At 44.9% G+C, this 20120-nt stretch overlaps 1 protein-coding gene across 1 annotated transcript in view; it reads right to left on the bottom strand.

Moving 5' to 3' along the window:
* GPR137B (G protein-coupled receptor 137B) overlaps positions 1–19841 on the bottom strand; it is a 34032-nt gene extending 14191 nt beyond the window's left edge. Inside the window, exons 1-3 of the mRNA XM_019549830.1 lie at positions 19341–19841; positions 9912–9961; positions 1420–1642 (exon numbers count right to left, since the gene is read on the bottom strand). Of these exons, the coding sequence (XP_019405375.1) occupies positions 1420–1642; positions 9912–9961; positions 19341–19709 (642 nt within the window). The 5' untranslated portion in view covers positions 19710–19841. The remainder of the gene's footprint in view (positions 1–1419; positions 1643–9911; positions 9962–19340) is intronic.
* Between the last annotated feature and the right edge of the window lie 279 nt (positions 19842–20120).

Raw genomic sequence — 20120 nt, forward strand, 5'->3', positions numbered from 1 at the left:
CACATGTCAGAAGGAAGGATCCCGGATCTTTTACTTGTCAGGTTCCTTCAGGATTAAGTCAAAAGCTGTGTGCCTGCAGTCCCGGGGTCAGGGAGGGGAGCTGATTGTTGGTCCCAGCACCATTGTAAAAATTACTATCAACTGGTCAGAAAAATGTTCTAATGTGAATACTGCATGGATTTAACACACAGTAAGTGTCCCATGAAACAAGACACTTGTGTGCATGTTCTGTTTTATCAATTCAGGGGAGCCGTTCTCTGCTCATAGTGGTCTGAAGTAAAATAGATCAGCATAGCATCAGGGGGAAGAAATGGAATAGAAGATCCTACCAGAGCCCCCACATGGTAAACAGTTCTTCATTACAGAATCTTATAGTTTTGCCATTTATGTGAAATAGATAAACTCAGTTACTAATAAAAATAATGCCTTTTGATCACCAAATGACAGAGTCCTGGGGTAGGAAGGTTGGGGGAGGCCAGGGAGTAAAATCAACGCTGCATTTTTAAGTCTACCAATCAGTAACTAGCTTTCAGCTGATGCAGTGTGGCTGGATTTCATTAAATGGAAAAATAGAGAAATAAAGGGAATACTTTTCTTCTAGGATTTTTTGTCAATAATTGAGTTTTCAAATGTTACAGTCTTCTTATGATGAGAAGGATATCATTTTACTAGTCATTTTATTATGCTTCAGTCGTTTTAAGACTTACATTTAATGCAAAGCAGAAAGCTCAGAAATCTTGGGAAACATATTCTTTCATTATTTATAAATAAGGCACAAAACCCTACATTGACTTTTGTGTAAAATACCTGCTGACTTTGGAGTTACATCAGCTAGGGCATTTTTTACTTTAACATATTTCCAAATTGTTAACATACTGAAGTATTTAAAATATATGCATGTATATACCGCAGAATATTGAAAAAGAATCTGTTTCTTCTGGGTTCTGTTTATAAAGTTTATGTATTTAAGACTAATTCTCAGTTACCAATAGAGAGGCATGCTCGTTTATGAAATGACATTCATACATTACTATTTATTTTTACACGTATGCCATTACCTTAAAGACTTAAAATAATAATTTGTTTGGATGAAGGCCCCCAAAGCCAAGCTAGCTACCTATAGCAGTACTGAAATGTATCTTTTTCTGAAGTGGAGGCAGGAATCAGCTGACAAACATCTGGGAGAAAGTCCACCAATGTCAGCTCCTTCAAACTCCTATTCTTATGGCAAAGTGCTAGGGAGTCTTTCAGTATTAATACAGAGCAGAAGGCACATTGGTAACTACATGGAATTAAAGACTGAAATGGAAATTGCTAGCTTCTGGGGAATCCAAAGACTTCTCAACCTGAAGCTTTTCCCACTAAATTGTTTATTTGAGCTAAAAGTAGTCTTGAAATGAACTTGGAAGTCTACTTTACCTTGGATTCCAAATAAATGTTGGCTAAAGACATCTTGGAAATCTTATACAAACAGACAGAGAGTGAGATGGCACACAACACAAACAGCGTGTCGTTAATTGCCACACGGACTGAGACAATGACTTTCCTCTCCGAATTCTCCGTTCTCACCAACACAGCGCACGTTAGATTCACCAAGAGGAAGAGGAGACTGATGAAGACAGAAACCAGATAGAGAGGCAACCTGTGGAGAGGAGAACAGGGTTTGAGAACTATCATTTAGCAAGTGTCAGCAATGCATCTGAGGCCGTGTGCAGAACAAAGGAAGACGCAGTCTCTCCGTCAAGTCTGTCACAGGTGATGGAGACCAGCTGCATAAATGTTCTATATGGCCTGGAGCATTGATACAAAACCCAATGCCTTTATGTCCTCTATTTGTCTCTTCAAAAGAGGACATAAAGGCCTCTGGTTTCGTATCAATATAGGACAGAGGACAACCGGACTGTCCTCTATGATGGCCACCTTACCTGGAGCATGATTATGGCTCAGTTCACAACTTTCTTAACCCTATGACAGGAAAGAACCCCCTGTGCATTATTTGTAAGGAATGACATGGAAGACTGAGCGTCTTAACACACTCATGAGAAAAGCGTGCGACAAATGTAGTGCATGTGCGCCTTCTAAGCCCATTTAAAACAAACACATAGTTGCCTGTGCTCTGCACAGCAAACTGGCCCCCAACCCCTCTGACCAACAGCCAGCTCTGAATAATGCAGACAGTTCTAGGCCTTGGTCTTGTACCTAGTCACTGCCTTGAGGATTACCCCTGGCTACTAGTTTGTCACATGCATTTTATATCCAATTAGGCAGCACTCATTATATTCTGAAAAACACTTGACAGTTCGTTTCCACCTCCTTTTTCTCTTCCCCAGAGAACTTAGTCACTTGCAAGTTCTTGGAGGGAATGTTCAGAATTTAAGATGTAAAAACTCATTCCTGGATTGGCACCTTGCAGGCGTGCACTAGGAACATGGCGGTATGTACCGGTGCTGCCTCAACAGCAGAGGAGAGGCAGAAATGTGACTCAACTGCCCTTTCTGCCTCATCTGTGTGGGAGACGTGGGTAGTTGTAGCTCACTAGTAGTTCAGCTCCACCCTGCCTTTGTCCCACCTCCTGTAATGTTACCTGTTGTCTAGGGACCATATGCCGAGGAGTTAAATGGCTCCTTATGCTGCTTTGTTCCCATGTGGAACAGGAGAGCCAAGGCCAAGAGCTGGCTCCATAAATAAGCAATAAGACCCAGCCTTATTGCTTGGTTGTTTCATCATCACAGCTGATTGAAGCTCCATCTGATAAAGTTTACAAAACAAAGTCAATGGGGAAAGGGCATGGAGCCATGACCCTCCCGGTCTGCTGGAAGTCTGAATTTGGATTTGGGTTGTAATAAACATCCAGGTTATCTTTTGGGAAATCAAAGTTCACCTTAAAAAAATGTTTACCAGTCTACACAGCAGTGAAAAATATTACCAGCCTTTACCCCAAGCGTATATTTTATGACTCATACTGTAAATTGAGAGTGCTGTTAGCTCATTTTCAAGAGCAATGAGGCCTCCCTTTGTTGGTAACTGGAAAAGAAAGGGTGCTTGCCCCCTAATCTCTGGTGTAACCCTTTTATTATGGGGCAGTGGGAACTGAAGAAAAAAAATCCTCTGTGCATATGCTTTGTGTGTATGATTCAACCCTAGTCTTTCTGGTTATATCAAACAGTGACTATCTCTTCCTCAAAGATGATGGAAATTATCCCTCAGAAGGAAGATAGTGCTCACTATAACTCTGTAAGGAGAGGACATTTTCATCCGTGTGGTTTACGGGCGACAGAAGGTATAAGGGTAAGATGTTCTGAGGCAGCTGCTTCACGCCTCTGCTATCGTGTCAAAGGGCATCATGGTCTGACAGCTTCTACCTGTCCCACAGACTGACTGATAGCTGCAAAGAATTAGGCTCCTTGTCCTAGTATTGTAATATTTTGTCTTATATTTTGCTAATTTCCCAAGAGGCTTTAATGGATATTTCTCTCTTTTCCTCCCCTCGCACTGCTCACTTCATGACCCGTAACTTGCAGTATTCTGCTCTCCTATCTCAGCTTAGAAAAGCACTCTCATCAGGGCTCAGGTTGGAAGAGAGAGGTATGGATTGTCTTTTAAGCTCGGCCCACTTGAGAACCCATTTATGGTATCATGATCATGCAGTCCCAGGTCTCTAAGACTAACTCATCCAGCACGGGTCTCATGCTGTAGTGAGACTTGTAAATCCTGCTTGATACCTTGATCTTGGCTCCCTGAAGTGGCTCAGATGTTGTACTGGGCTTTGTTAAATCTCCTTCTCAATTAGGGACAGAAAGAAAGTGTTGGCATATTTCCAAACACTGGGAATGAAGGTGGGTGAATATGGAAAGGCACATGGCCCCTCAGATTTCTGCACCAATAGTGGGGCACGGGGCACAGGGCTGTAGCCTGGCCAGAGCCAGACCCAGCAGCAGTGGGGATCGTAGTGGCAGCACGATTTCTGCCCCAACAGCCAGACCCAATGCCCACATCAGTGGGCTTGGCGGCATGGACTTGCGTCCCCCAGCTGCGGTGACGACACAGAGTTGTGCCCCCCTCCAATGTCAGCACTTACACATTGCCTATATTCCTCAGTCAATATGCTCCTGGTACGAAGATGAGTAGTCATATTAAGTAGATTGTGCAGCAATTTATAATATGATCTTCCCTCTCCTTTCTTAATTTAAGCAAAGAAATAGTTAATTGCTTTAGCAGTTTGTCACTGGCCATCTGAATTATACATATAAATGCATAGAGTGGGCCTCACAGCTCAAAGCTATTGTTTCAGGTTCTGCCACTGGAGACAGGTAGTCCTTACTTTTAGTTTATGTTTGTGGAGCAGTCCCAGCAACTATAACAGCTACAGATTTGCCATTTTAAAAATCTCTGGACAGTAAGAAGACAGCATAGAGGTGTTGCCCCATCCTACTGCTGCACATAAGTGCAGTCCAACCCCTGATTCCCATGGCTAAACTTATATTCAGATTGCAAGATAAAGCAGAAATTCCATAAGCAACATGACTATGACTGTCTTCCATTCACATGCACAATTGCAGGACCTTTTATGAATTATTCAGCAATTGAATTGAATGAAGTATCCTGTGACCTAGAATCCACTCCTTGTATACTACTGTCTGTACCCCTCTTCCTGAATGCTGTGCTTGGATAGCACGTGGAAAGATCTATGCAAGATTTGCTGTGGCTATGCTTCAAGAGGTATGTGCAGATGTTTTCTGCTGCTTCTCTTTCCATTAAGGGAAACATCCATTAACTTTTGGTTGGAACCTTGGAGCAAGTTTGGCAAAGCCCCATGGTTTCCCTGCTTTAAAGGGGAAATCATAGCAAACTATCACATTTCATGTGAGGCTTCCACCAGAAACCATAAATTAGCTGAGGCTTCCTTGCAGCTCAGTCTTAGCTCATAGCAAACTGAGGTTGGCCCAAGCACCATGATTATAATAAAATCCTAAGCTTGGTTTGGCTGTTCTATTATCAGCCTATGCTGGCACAGACCTACCAGTCAATCCATTTGCCATGGTGAGTAATTCTATTAGTGCATCAAGGAATGCTTTCTTTAGATTTATGATCTCTGAAGGGAAGGAATAATTGACTTTTTCAATATCTGGAAGCTCTATAAGTTCTTGACCTATGTAAAGCCAGGGTCACTCCTCACTCTTACCATTGCCCATTTACATAGTTGTTATCTATTGTATATCACAACTGGGTTACTTGTAGCTTTATAAAATATTACGGCCACGTCCAGACAAGTGAGCATGTGCCTGTTGCGGTGTCTCAAAGCAGCTTGAGATGCCGCAAGAGGCATGCTGGGAATAAAAAAAATTTCCCCACACTACATGTTTGTAGTGTGGGCACTAATTTTGATACCAGAAAATCCTGGGATCAAAAAAACAAACAAAACCACACTGGGAAAAAGTGGCAAAGGGCACACTCTAGGAGGCAACTGGAGGATGGGTTCTCCAAAGAGATGCACCTGGCAAAAAGCATCTCTTTACCTGCCCCCTTCCCCTGCTGCTCTAGAAGCAGCAGCCAACAGGGCACTCATGCCCACTCCTGGCAGACATCCCCAGAAGCACAGGGCCGCCTCAGACCAGCAGCTACACATGGTGCCAGCCTGGCCCGACAGCATGTGTGGCACATGGAGGTAGGACCTGGCTGGGCCTGAGGGCACATGGCTTCTGCCTGCAGTATCAGAAGTTACAGGTGACAGCAGGAGCCAGCCCAGTTCTGTTCGAGGTTGCGTGGGCTGGGCCAGGCTGACCCCATGTACAGCCACCAGTCTGAGGTGTGCCCACACCACTGGGGGTCTCTGCCAGGAACAGGCATGAGCGCTCCAGCGGCTGCAGCTGCAGGGGGCTGTGGACTGTGCAAGGGCAGGCAGGAGACCCATTCCCTCTTGAGTAGTTCCCCCTCATCCCCACACAGCCCCCCACACCCATAAACTCCCTCATGATCTACCCACTAACCCCACACCACCCCAAACCCCTGCACAATCCCCACACCACCCTCACAAACTCTACACCTACTCCTACACCGCTTCCCCCCCAAACTTGACATCCCCTCCCACACATCTCACATCCTGTGTGCCCAGCTGCCAGACAAGACAGGACCTGCTGGCAGGAGCTGTGGCTGCAGGAGCAACTGCCACACTGCAGCCCTGCCCTGTGCCCACACTGGTGCTGGAACATGGGGCCCTGACCTGTGGGGGCTCCTGGTCCCAGGAAGCACTTGGGGGTGTGATGGGGGGGAGGAGGGGAGGTGGCAGCAGAGGTGTGTGTGAGAGAGGGAGAGAAATGGGGGTCAGGGTCGGGGAGAGCTCCAGATAGGAGAGGCTGCCAGAGCCAGGCTTAGAGACCCCTGCCCACCTAGAGCAGCCTGTGCAGGAAGAGGCCAGCCTGGAAGGGAAGGGGCTTGTCCAGCCTGGTCCCTGAACTCAGTCATGGGTTTCCCGGGAATGACACAGGGATTGCTGGGGATTGGGCACAGGCACAGGGAGCAAAACAGCAAGGGCTGGCACTGCTCAGGGCCACAAAGCAGCAGGTGGTACAGCTGCAGCTGGACTCATCCTGCTGTTGGGACGGAGCTGCGGCCGGGGGGGAGTTAATGGAGCAGGCAGGGGCTGTGGGTCGGGAGTGAGGGGCACTGGTTGGGAGTGTGGGGCTGTGGGTTGGGAGTGAGGGGCAAGGGCAGGGGCAGGACACTGGCATCGCAGAGCAGCTCAGCACCCCATATCCTGGTGAGCCAAGGAGGCAGAGGCAGCTCTGATTTTTCTGTGATAGAAAAAGCAAAAACAAATGCCAAAGTCTAGACATTTAGAATGTATTTTATTGTGATGACAGTGGCATTGGTAGGCCTCTGAATTGCTTTAAACTTGTAAATATATCAATAAAATATTGCTGAACTGATCTCTGTATATATAGTAGCATTTCATTTTAATTGCGGAAGAATGCAGATTTGGGGTATTTTAATGAGAGAATTTGGGTTTGTGATCATAGAATTTGCCATTTTAAAACAGGGAATACCAGGATCCCTGAGGGTGAGGCAAGTGGCAGGACCCGGGCAGAGGAGCCTGCCTAGGGACCTAGCACCAGGGACCCAGCTGGAGGGCAGATGAGGTGGCTGACCTCCTAGCCATTTGGGGCCAGAAGGACATGCTTTGACAGTTCAAAGTGGACTACTGCAAGGAGCACAACTTCTGGGTGATAGCTGACCGGATGGCAGAGCGGGGCACTTGAAGGACAACTGTGTGGCCTGAAGGCCAACTGTGGAGCCACAGCCCATTGGCAGCTGGCCCAGAGGGGCAGGCGGCTCTGCTGCAGTGCCTGTACCAGAGCCCAGGTGGTCATACAGTCCCCTTCTAGGTCTGGCAGGCATGCAGCCATGGGGTCACAAGTCCAAGGGGGCAGATGCTGTTGCATGTGGCAGCAGGTCACAGCCAGGCAGCAGCCCCCACTACCAGACTGCTGCAGTGGGTAGAGGGTACAGGGGCCACTGTAGGTTAGGGCTGCTTCAGCAGTCCAGCTGGCACAAGGGATAGTGCCCCAGATACCAGCTGGCCAGGTGTCAGGAGCTCCTGAGGGCAAGTAGCCCTGAGCTGCTCTTCAAGGCAGCTTGTTATACTACTGAGGCCACCACAGGTCCTGGCCCCAGTCTCTAGCTCCCCCTGGCTGAAGGTCTGGGAGGAGATTGATAGTGTCACACATTCACACAGATTCACAGAAGTTTAGGGCTGGAAAGGACCTTGTGAGCTCATCAGGTCCAGCACCCCTGCTCTGGGCAGGAAAGAGTGCTGCGGTCAAAAAAGCCCAGCAAGGTGTGTGTGGTCAGTTTGCCTCAAGTGGTACAATTTGCCCTTCACCAAACCACATGTTCAGGCATGTGTCCTGGTGCACAAATCTCTGGCACAAATTTGTGCTACCGCTATTTGAGTTCCTGCAATCAATCGCACATGCCTGCATGTGTGGATGCGCCCTACACATTCAAAACTAAGGAAAAATATAATTCAGATAACTACTATAACGCCTCCAGTGTAGACACAGTTATATTACTATAATGTAGTTATACCAGTAGAATGATCAGTCTATGGGAAGGGGAATAAGTTACATGGGTACAAGGATTTATACCAATATATCTGCATCCACACTAGGAGTTGCACCAGTTTATCAGAAAAAAAGTCACACCTTTAACCAATACAGTTTTGCAAGTACAAGATCTTTGCGTACAGCAGGCCTATGAGTTCTGTGTGCTTTGAATATAAGATGAAAAGATGTAGCACATACTGATAGTATGTGCGTTAGAAACTTTCAGACAGCTACCGTGCCATGCAGAATGGAGGCTCTCAACGAACCACATGCTGGGTGCAGATGCACTGGTTCCGTTTACACTGTTCATATATCACAAGTGCTCTTTGTTTAAACTAATTTCTCTTCAAGCACTTTGTAATAGAAAACATTGCAGTTTCTATCAGTAGTGGTGAATGATCCAAATTCAAAGCCGCTGTTTTTCATTGCTAAGCTCTCTACAGCTGTCTTCGCTTCCCTAGCTCCATCTTCTCACTTGCTTTCTCCTGTTCCGCAGGTTTTATGCATATCTCGCTGCCTGTCACACGTTTCTTAAACCTCTGTTTACATTTTTACACCAGCTGCTGTCTCCCATAGATGCTCTCTTTTTATCATTCAACCATCTTCTCACATTCTACCTGTTTCACACTCTATTTAGCCAAGAATCCCAGTATGGTTCGCTCCGTTTGCCTTCCAGCCAATCATTTTACTGCAATTCTAGGAAACACGACAGGGCATTTGTACACTTGCTCTGGGCATGGGGGATGCTTTAATTAGAGTGGCTACAAGAGCTGCTCTAATTAAAGTGCTTGGAGCATCTCGTGTATTAGCGTGCCCTGCATTTAAAAATGGTGGGGGGGGGGGGGCATGGTTTAACTAAAGCTCATCGAATGAGCTTTAGTTAAAGTGCCCCTGCTGCCATTTTTAAGCACAGGGATACATGAGATGCTGGAGTCCTCTGGAGCATGGTAATTACCATGTCTCAGCAGACTTGATTAACTGAGTCTGCTCTGACACACTGTAATTACGGTGCCTTGGAGCAGCCTTGCTGCTTGTGTATAGGCACCCACAGCTCCTAAATTCCTGTTCTTGAATACTAACTGTTGAGCTAAATTGATACAAGCTCTCCACAACAGCAACACTTCAGTTGTTGGTACAACATCATGCTCTACTGAATGGTAAGGATGTGGACAGACCAAGTAACCATATTCCAAATTATGCCACTTTCCTGGTTTGAGTCATAACATTGAGGTTATGTTTGGGGCTCACACTTTCTGTTTCCACAGAACTCAGCATACTGGCCTCTGCTCCCTGAGGAGGCTTGTGGGCCACACTACATATTGGCAGAAACTCTGGCTTTGCATCAAGGCACGGTACTAAGGGTCAGCAGCTGGAGAGGTAGGGCCTCAGCGGCACAAACAGGGAAAGTAGCTGGAGGGCGAGTGGACCTGTTAGCCCTTACTCAGTCTTCTGCTGCCAATTGCTATGTCTATTGGGGCCCTCAGGCCCTGGATTCTGGGGCAGGCCACTCCCCCGGGGTACATCAATAGTCCAGCAGGCCATATAGAGTGGCCCTGTGGACCAGAACTGGCCACCAGGCTCATGTTTTGTAACCCCACTTTAACATATTCAGATATATAAAAATGCAGCTGTTAAATCTGGGGAAGTGACAACCATTTTTAAATTTCACAGTGGGCATCCAAACCATCCTTAATAATAATAAAGCATTTGTAGACAGGAGACTATAAGGACATGTTTACTGATAATACAATGATTCTTATAATACATGGGCATTTTATTTGCTACAAAAACGGTTTGCATGATTCTTACCGGTATTTAAGTAGTTCTGGAGAGTATTTTGATTTAGCTTTAAAAATAACCTGCAAAAATGGAAGAAAAAATGGCATTATATGTACAGCAAATGCAAATAAAGAACTATACCAGTAATATGACACCTCAGGGATTTCATAAAATATTTTTTGCACGTTTGGTTACACCCAGTAGTGTTGCCACTTTTACTGTCAAAACACAGTGATATTGATATATTTGTCCAGTAAATATTTACACTCCAAATTAAAATAGTTATCCTGGCACAACTTCCTAGCATAGCCTAGCTTTAGTTGACACACTGAGCCTGTTTCTCATTCACACAAAGGCCTTTTTACACTACTCTGGGTTAGGGTTAAATCGCTCAAATGTGTGTAGACGGCTTGGTTGATTTACACTTTATGCACTAACTGAATCAGAGATGCATAAGCTTTCATAAGTAGCTGCTTATTTCATCAGCCATTATGAAGGACCTATAGAAAGTGGATCTTCTAAATAAAGCAATGATTAGACTATAAACAGTAGGAAAAAGAGGGGGCACTGCTGGGAGGGAAAAAAACAAAGCAGTTAACCCACTCAGGGGCATAGGAGTGTTAAAAGATAATCCCGGTAATGGGATAGAAATCTGTAATTTTGGCGTATAAATGTTTACATTCCAAGTTAGGGCCCTTTTACTTTGCCAGAGCAGCCTCAGTGAGAAAGAGGTTGATGATGTTACACTAAAGTGCATCCTGTCTTCTCTGGCTAAGTCACAGTAGCTATCTTGCTGTACAATCTGAGTGGATACAAGGCACTGTAGTTATTAACCACAATGTAACTAGATATAAGGTTATAGTGTTGACCTTGTCTAACCGAATCCGAGTTAAAACTACCATGATCTTGTCACTGCTGGCATTTTAGAGTGCAATAGCTAACACAGCAGTTTTCTGACTGTAAAAAATAAAACTGAAAAGAAATCATGATGATCCAAAATGGTAGGGAAGCCCCATTAGTAATTCAGGGGTTAAAATAATTTCTAAATATGTGCAGTTTGTAAGCATCCATTTCAACTCAACTTTTTTTGCTAAGGACCTAAAAGAAATAGACTTCAAATACAAAATCAATCAGATTTCAAAAAAATAGAAATCAAATTGACATTATTTTTGTACTTTTAAAATAACCTTTAATGATACTTCATGTTCCATTGTGGTTGGTTCCTTTTAGAACCATTTTCCTGTCTACTGATCTTTTCTGTTCCTTTTCACTAGGTTTGTTCTTTCATGCTTTTTAAATGTAGCTGAAATAATATTTGCTATTTTCAGCTGTTCATGATCTACAGCTGCCTTATCATGGAAAATATCTTGACTCACGCACTAAGCTCCTCAGCTGTAGAGAAGGGTGCTTGTTAGGTAGAACCAGAAAAAGCAGCTTTGCTTCAGAAACAAAAGCAGTTTAAAACCTGAAAAAGCTAGAAAAATCTCTGCAGCAGCTTCGAATGTTTTTAAGGTAGATCAAAGTGGGGCACTATAAAGTCTGGCAGGACCCCCTATATTCCATTCTATAGGAACCTACTATAACAAGTCCTCAAAGGACTTCAAGTGAAATCAAAATGGTCCGTCTGAGTCCATTGGTCTGGTGTAGCTAAGGTAGAGTGGCTTCTATAGTCAATGCCACACAAGGGAGTAATATAGCCAGCATCACATTGAAGTGCCTCTAGCCAGGTACCCATTTTCAGCTGGATCAACTGGGAACAACCTTTGGCACAAGTCTGGAGCTGTAGCAAGACATCTTAAACAGTCTGCTGCCACATCTTCCACAGGACTTCTGACATGATTTCCTTTTTCTTGGGGCTCAAAGGAAATACATTAAATAATTATGGCTGTTTTTGCTGCTCTGGGATGTATGAAGAAAGCCTGACAGTTTGGGCACTGCAGGCATGGGGGCAGTAAATTTCAGGGCATACTTACTGCACTAAAAAATCAGGTTTTGTCTGTCCTGTTTATTGTGGAAGATGCTGTTTACAACTGGAGAACAGATAGGATCACAGCCTTGCCAGTACCAAGGAAGTGATTCTTGATGGTGGACTGAAGATTTTTCAAGCCTTACAGAGTAGCATTCACTTACACAAATAGTGCTGTTAGTTTCAATATGACTGTTTCCAGGAGCAAAATACTGCTTAACATAAAAGCGTAAAAGCACCATACCATTTACAGTGCAACACAAGTCAAATTGCTACAAAATCCAGGAGCATTGCAGCAAAAGCTGGAGTACAGTAATATAACTGAGGGGGGCAAGCAGGGCTCTAGCCCCAAGGGCCAACTTGTGGCAACACAAAAATAGCAGCTGTCACCCCTGCTCTGCCAGCTACCACAGCACTGCCAGCAACCCAGCGGTGGCTGTGCTCCATGCACGGCCATGGCCCAGGGCACAAAACTGCCCAGTTGTACTTCTGCTTGAGAGCCATCTTCTGTCACCCTTCTTCTTGAGAGAAAGAGAGAGTGAGAGAGCGATGATGCACTGGTATAAAAGGAGGGATGCAGGACTGCTCTGATCAGCCTTTTTTACCTTAGGGAAAAATAGATGTGGAATTTATAAGAGCAACTACAGGGCCTCAGGTTTAGATGAGAAAGTGCCAAAATGGTGGAGTCACACCAGTGAAAATTATGCTTCTGAATTTTATAAGAGCAAATGAAACCAATGGGAGCATCTACATATGCTATTCTTGTACATGAATAAACTCCAGAGCTTATTGCGTTAGAGTTTATTGCTCCTGGGCATACCGTTTAAATGTGTACCCAGGAGCAATAAACTCCAGAGCAATAAGCACTAGAGTTTATTCATTCACAGCACATGGAGCCAGGTCGGAGCAGTCCCAGATGGCAGGATGCCCCTGCCAGCCCACAGCTGTTCCCCCTGGTTCAACATGCTGCAGAGGGGCTGGCTGGGGCACTAGGGTGATCCACCATGGAGCTAACGGGCAGGCAGCCCCTGCACTGAAGCACCCTCATGCCTCAGCCAGCCCCACCAGCATTTATATGTGCACTGCTGTGGAGTTTTTTACTCTGCAGAAGGATAGTACTTGTATTTGTGGAGTAAATTAGTTTATTCAGCCTAATAGGGGTTCATGTATAGATGCCAAGATGTTTACTGTGCAGCTAATTAGTCAACAGTACAGTAAACCTCTTGTGCAAATGCACCCATTGAATGGGGAAGTAAGCTTTGTTTCCCAAATTTCAAAACTGTGGCTCTATTTACAATAAGCAGACATGTAACTGCTTTACTGTATTGGTGCATCTCCAAGAATGCTATGAATAAAGGGCAATCAGGACACATAGTAGAGATGATATATTTTACTAGATCAACAAGATTTTTGCAAAAAAAAGTCTTTACTTGCAAATGAATAAAGATAGCTGTTGTGTAGACTTTCTTACTGTCATATCACCAGGCAAAAATCAGACAGCTAGATCCTGCCACTCTTACTCACACTGGAAGTGCCTCATTCCATGCGCAGCTCCACACTCATTGACGCAGCAAATCACAGATTGAGCAACTCATCAGTGTTAGTAAAGAGCTTAGACTCTGGACCTTATCAACTTGTTGAGTGTAGTACAAGCGAAGCTAGGGCAATTTTACTATCAAGTCATAGAAATGGGGTCAGGAAAAGCACCCAAGCCCTACCTATACCAGCAATTTAGCACATGTGCAGTACTACTTTTTCTAGTATAGACATCACATCAGGTATAATGGGCAGAGATTGTCTTATGCTTCTCCACCTCTATTTTCACTCCTGTGGAGCAGTGAGTATATTTAAAGCACCCTTCAATTTAATAATAAGCACAGGATAAAACTGCTTTAGCACTGCATATCGATACTTTAGTCAAACCTGCCTTCTGGGCCTCAATAACTATTATATCATAAAATTCCATTTACAGTAATAAATATTTCCATCTATTTTCCATCCAAGTTATAGCACAGGAAACATTGCATTAGGTTTCTCTCTGCCCTTCGCTTGTCTGCTGCTGCTTCTTGTTGGCTGCTATGACTCCTTAGAAGCAATGTGAGGAACAGCAAGCTTCCCTGTTAGTGTGTCATAGTGAGGACCTAGGACTGGGTCCATTGGGCAGCCCTCCCCTGGCTGGGAGCCTTGCCCCTTCAAACTTCTCCCAGAACTTAAAGACCTTCTAGTCCTCTAACCCAACCCCCTCTGCCCTAAGCTGTGTCCCTCACACAACCTCCATACATACCCCAAGTCACTTTAAAGTCTGAAAAGTAAGAAAGCAAGATGAAACATGCCAGCTCCTCTTGGCTTCCCCTTCCCCACTCTACTCCCTCTTAAGCATCTGGCCTTCCTTTCTAAATCCAGACATTGGAGGTTTTTAGGCCTTCACACCTCAGGACTTTTCTCAATTCAACCTTGATAGTGCCACTGAACACCAATCAGTGGGAGAAGAGAAATGTCCAGGCAGAAATGTGTAACAGAGCATTTAAATTCCAAACCAACCACTAGCTGCATTCAAGTAAAGCAGAAGTATGTAATTTGTTGATTTGCAATTTTGTAATAGCCCAGAGAAACTTATGGAGAAGGGGGAAGGTGGAAGTGTGAGACTGAGAGAATTCCAGGCTTTTGAAGCTATCCTTTATAGGCAGACAAGCACATCACAGTATATTAGTTGATGAGTGAAGGGGGTGGCTTTTGCTTATAGTGCATAATTATTTGCAGGTGTTCAGCTATTGTTTTACAATAACAATCCTACTATCTGTTTTTACACTAACCTGAGGCCTATTTTCATGACTTTACATGCAAAGGAAACTTTAGCCTGAAGGAATGAGTAGATTATTTTCTATATGAGCTAAACATATAGACACGGACACTGAATAACAAAATGATCTCTATCTCCTTCCTGATTGCAAAAATGTACCTCTCCTGCAATTATGCTTTCAGATGAGAGGAGTTAACTGTGAATGCATAAGTTTTCTCTAGCATCTTTTATGATGTACCATCTCTTGGTAATCAAAAAACATAGTACAGATCATTTGGTCTGTACATTTGCAACCTGCAGGCGTAGCTCAAGCCAGAGGACCTCAAGAAACAATCTTAGTCTGAAACCCATCTCCTTGCAACTGCTTCTCTCACTGTTCCATTAGATTTGGTGCATTGTAGCCACAATGGTGCAGGAAACATTTGGGAGGCATGGATGTTGTGTAGCATCTTTTACTGGGCAGACTGTATAGTTGGGAGACCTGTTAGACATGCTTTCAAGCACCAAGTGCCAATCCTTTGCTCACTATGCTGAGGATTTAACATCCTCCCCAGGGCAGATAACTCTCAGGGTTGGGGAAAACCACTCCTGCTTTGGGCTTAGTATGTCTTTTTGATCTTGCTGCACAAAACATATGGTTCACACTTGGGTCCTTGTTGCTCAGGGGTATGTGGTCAATAGTTGCTGCTAACTTCCTGTCAAGTTCAAAGGCACAAACTGCCCTAAGCATTTGCCAGTTAAATCAGTTTTGTCATTCAGCTGAGATCATTTGCACAGGCTTAGGGGACAATGCCTTCTTTCTGTTCTATTGCTTAAAATGAATATGTGTATATTTAGCAGTTTAATAAGTCATACATTTATTTAAGAAATAAATATGTATATATTTATCAGCTTGTGTATTTATCAGCTTCCCAGCTCTATAAAGTATGGGAAGCGGCAGAGCAATGGACTTGAGACCCAGGATGTCCCTTTGCCAGTGACAGATAATGTCTTTTTTTCTCACTAAGTATCAGTTAACTAGTCTGACTTTTATATAGTGAGAGACAGGCTGCAAACTGCTTTTTTTTTGCCCTTTTGAGAGAGGAAAGAGGTTAAAAGTTGCCTTAGAACAGGTCTGTGGGGTTATAAGTTATGACTGAAAACACATTCTCTGTCCCCACCCCTTCCACACAAGCTCTTGCTTGCCTGCTGTGGCTAGGTAGGTGTGCATAAAAAGATAGTCTCAATAGCAGACTGAATTACAAGCCAAGTCCCCTCCTGGCTGGTTGGAAGCAAAGAATACCTAGTAGTGTACATACATAGTTTCATAGTTTCTAGGGTCAGAAGGGACCTGAGCAGATCATACGTTTGATTCATGTAGTATGTTATATTCTCATGAGGGCTGCACTTGTGTTTCCTAACTCTGTTTTAGCTGGGTTGAATATTTAACGCTATTTTAAATAGAACTTTTCAGGATCAATCAGCACTGAAGCAAACAGCACTAATAATAATTTGCTCATCTATAACAACAGTCAGTCATGAGTCTAAAGTCCTTTGTTTATATGCTCTACGTGTTTTGTCCCACTTCTACAGAGCTGCAAAGTTGATGCTCTAGAGAGGTTGTGATACGCAAAGGTGAAGCTGCAGAACTGGTATCAAGAACAGAATCTAAAAATCGTAATGCAGATCTTCTCTACCTACCAGATCACGCTCCCTACCTAGCTGTACTAGCAGAGAGTAACACGAAAATACAAGTAAAATGAACATTTGAGTACATTCAGTACATTTCAGGTCTTCCTTTAGATGAAAGAAGTCAATTTTATCCATGACGCTAAGCCCCTGAGTGCTGGCACTCTGTATACAGAGTACATACTGTAATACACTCTCTATGCTCATTTAATCCTTAACTTCGCCGCAGAGCACCAAGATATAAAACTCTGCCTTCAGAGGACTTCAATGGGAGTTGTGCATTTATGTATGAAAGGAGAATTTGGCCCAAAGCTACCATTTAGTGCCAACTATTGTGATGACAAAAGCATTTGTGTGATGTTGGACCATCACCAAACTCATTACACAGTGGCCATGGAACAGGCTTGGATTGCTGTGGCTAGGTACAGACATTCAAAAAGCCCAAGGTGGAATCAATCAAAGTTACGTGGTTTTTGGTAAGCACCATAGTTTAAATCAGTAGCAAACAGAGCATACTTTTTACCTCTGGTGGGGGGTGGGGACGAGGGGCAAATCTTAGACTAGGTTCTGTCATTTTTAAACCAGGCTATGTGTGCCAAACTTCTGTTCTGAGTATAGACTGGTTTCCGATCACTTACACCAGTAAAAGTGTAATGTCTGTACCTGGCCTGTGAGCCTAAGTTGTATAGGGAGACTTATAGAGGAAAGGTTCCCTATATGTTTTGTCCGTGTTTATTTCAGGGTTTTTAACAGGAGTTTCACATATTGCCTTTAAAACCTAAACTGCATTCTTATCCATAACAACCATCCACACTAGGAAAAAAACACCCTTCCTGATAAAGTTTTGAGGGAAAAATTCAGAGGAAGGTTGGGCTTAGGACATGGTGGCAGGAGAAAATATTGAGGGGCTGGGGATGTAGGGGTGGTATAGGGTGGTGCGGGGCCACCCCTTTGTCCCACAGGGCCAATTTGGGGCCAGTGTGTGGCAGGGACATTGGGTGCAGTGCTGCGGTGGCACTGGATCAGTGGAGACACGTTGGGGGGGGCTAAGCTCCATTATCCCCGGCCTTCCTCTGCCTATGACTGAGCCTTAGAAGATCTAGAGCAGGGATAGGTAATTATTTGGGCTGGAGGGCTGCTAGTTTTGGTGAGCTGTTGTGGGCTGGGGGGAGGGGAGGGGCACCTGACCTGGCACAGCACAATGGGGAGGAGGCGGCAATTGATCCTATCCAGCTCCAGCCCTGTCTGCCCTGCGCTTTCACCGTTGGGGTGCTGGATGGAGTGGGAGGGCAGGTAGGGTCTCCATGGAGACTGGCCTGGGATCCCCATGGGTAGGATGCATTTAGCTGGGTGGATGGGATGGGGCTGCAGGTGGGCAGGGAGTGGCGTCTGGGAGTGGGACAGGCTGGCAAGGCCAGGATCATAGGGCAGTGGCAGCGTGGGGCCAGGGCCCCACGGCAGAGCTGCAATCTACTCCCCGCATGTCCCTGAAATGGGCACCAGTTCTGTGGGCAGGGATGTGCAGGGACCAGGTTGCACCTCTGCCTCAGGCCCCGGACCCACACTCTAACAGACCCATGATCCCAACCCCTGCCCCCAGCCCCAGCTCCCTGCCCATCCCACTCCTGGATGCTGCTCCCCACCAGCACATGGCCCCATCCAATCCGCCCAGACGAGCACACGCTCACTGCAGGTATTCTGGGCTGGTCTCCACTGAGACCCTGCCCACCCACCTGCTCCATCTGGCATCCCCAGCACTGGGTGTGGAGTGGCAGCTGGGCAGAGTGAGCCATCACTGGGGGTGCTGCCAGAAAGCTGAGTCTGCCCCCTCTCCCCAACCCCCACTGTGCACCAGGGGGCACTGGGACCAACCACATGCACCACAGCCCAGGATGCCCACCACTTCTGGGCCAGGCAGAGCCAAGGCACCCACCACGGGCCAGGCAGAATGCCTTGGCAGGCCGGATCTAGCCTGCAGGCCATATTTTGCCCACCCCAGATCTAGAGTCTTAATCACAAATGTCATAAACTTCCTGTATCACCTTGGACAAGTCACAGTCTCCCTTTGTCCTTGGGCAAGTCACAGTCTCCCTTTGTCTCAGGATAGGTCTATATACAAACTGTGGCATAATGTGGCATAAAGCTCACAGAGCACCGCACAGGCTAATTTAACCAGTTGCTATGGTGTGACTGCTTCCAGTACCTGAGCTCACTTGTTTACAGCTAGCCTGGGTATCCCTGCATTGCACTGCAGAATGCAGTGCACATACATCCTCAGTTCTCCATCTTTAAATGGGGTTTAATACTTCCCTTCTCCCCATTCCATATCTGTTTAGATTATAAACCCTTTGAAACAGTGGTTATTTCTTCCCATGCACAGAGCCTAGTACTACAGAGGCCTAGACCCATCTGGAGTTTACAGGTTCTACTGTAATACAAATAATAAAAGTCTAAGCCTGCAATAGGGATCGCATTAACAATTTGAGAGATTATACCTGAAGAGAAATAAAATCTAGTTGGGTTAGATTTACATTAGCACAGGGGAACCAATGTGAATAAGAGCTAAAATCTCTCTTCCTCTCTGTCCAACATATCCATAAGACACAATTCCAAGTCTCCACCGGGAGCAGGTCTGAGATGCAGGAAACTTTGCATTGTCTCCTTGAGGAACAGACCTGCATTTTAAATATCTATGTTAAAGTATGCCCAATGTCTCCAGTGCAGTTTTATTCAACCATCAGTTAAATGACACCTTTTACTAACCAACACATGTATTTTTTTATTTTGTTGGGACCTTGTAGGGCCAGTTCAGGCTATAGGTTTTGTTGTAACCATTGTCACTTGTTCACCCTCAAAAAATCAAAGCTACAAATTAAGTATTTTCAATGTTCTGCTTTTGCCTCCCTGTATACATTAGGAAATGACATCTCTCCCATGAATCTTGAAAATAATAATAATAATAATAAGGCTTTACAATTCTTCAGGATTTAAAATTGACCAAGGCACAGAAAGGTCCATTCCTTACCTGAGTGAAGTAAAGATTCATCAGTGTCAGTGTAAAAAACTGGAGGCAGACTGGGAAGCAATAGAGAAGCCAGAAGATGAAGGGACTGAAAGAATTTGCTGTGACAAAGTCTTTGAAGTAAAATGAAAAGAGCACAGTCCTGAGAGAGGCCCAAAAGAGGCACAGAAATAGGAAGACGGTTTGGTAACTGAATCTCTTGTGCCTGTAGTGGAGGACCAGCCAGAGCTGGACGTAGACAAACACAAAGAGCAGTGAATAAAAAACAGTATATACAATAGTCAGGCCCAGCTTCACGTATGGAGGGACAGCTGGCGTCAGGGTCGGTAGAAGGGTATCATTTTTCAGTGGGTCCCACTCAGGGGCCTCCATTTGAAATCAGCAATTGTCAGGATTACTTATTAAGTTTGGCTGCTGCTGTTGCTTTCACCTCCTCCTCCTCCTTCTCCTCCTCTCATCTTCCTGCAGCATAGGAATCAAGAAAATGAAAGAAAACAAGCTGCACTTCCTCTTTGGCAGCTCACTGACGGCTGGTAGCACATGATCACAATTCAGAATGATTCATTAGGACTGCCTTTGTCAGCATTTGGCAGGGAATGGCTGTGCGAACTGTGGTTGCTGTTGTGGGTGGACAACCCCATCCTTTGGAAACAAAGAAACCCACCTCTTGCTTGAGTATTTTGTTTGGAAAAGGATTTGGCAATAAACTGATCTTGATCTATAGTGAGTTCAGTAATGCTGCTGTACTATATAGGAAGCTGCTATCTAAAGGATTTTTTTTCC

Source organism: Crocodylus porosus, unplaced genomic scaffold (genome assembly GCF_001723895.1).
Source record: "Crocodylus porosus isolate Cpor-Errol unplaced genomic scaffold, CroPor_comp1, whole genome shotgun sequence".
Taxonomy (NCBI): Eukaryota; Metazoa; Chordata; order Crocodylia; family Crocodylidae; genus Crocodylus; species Crocodylus porosus.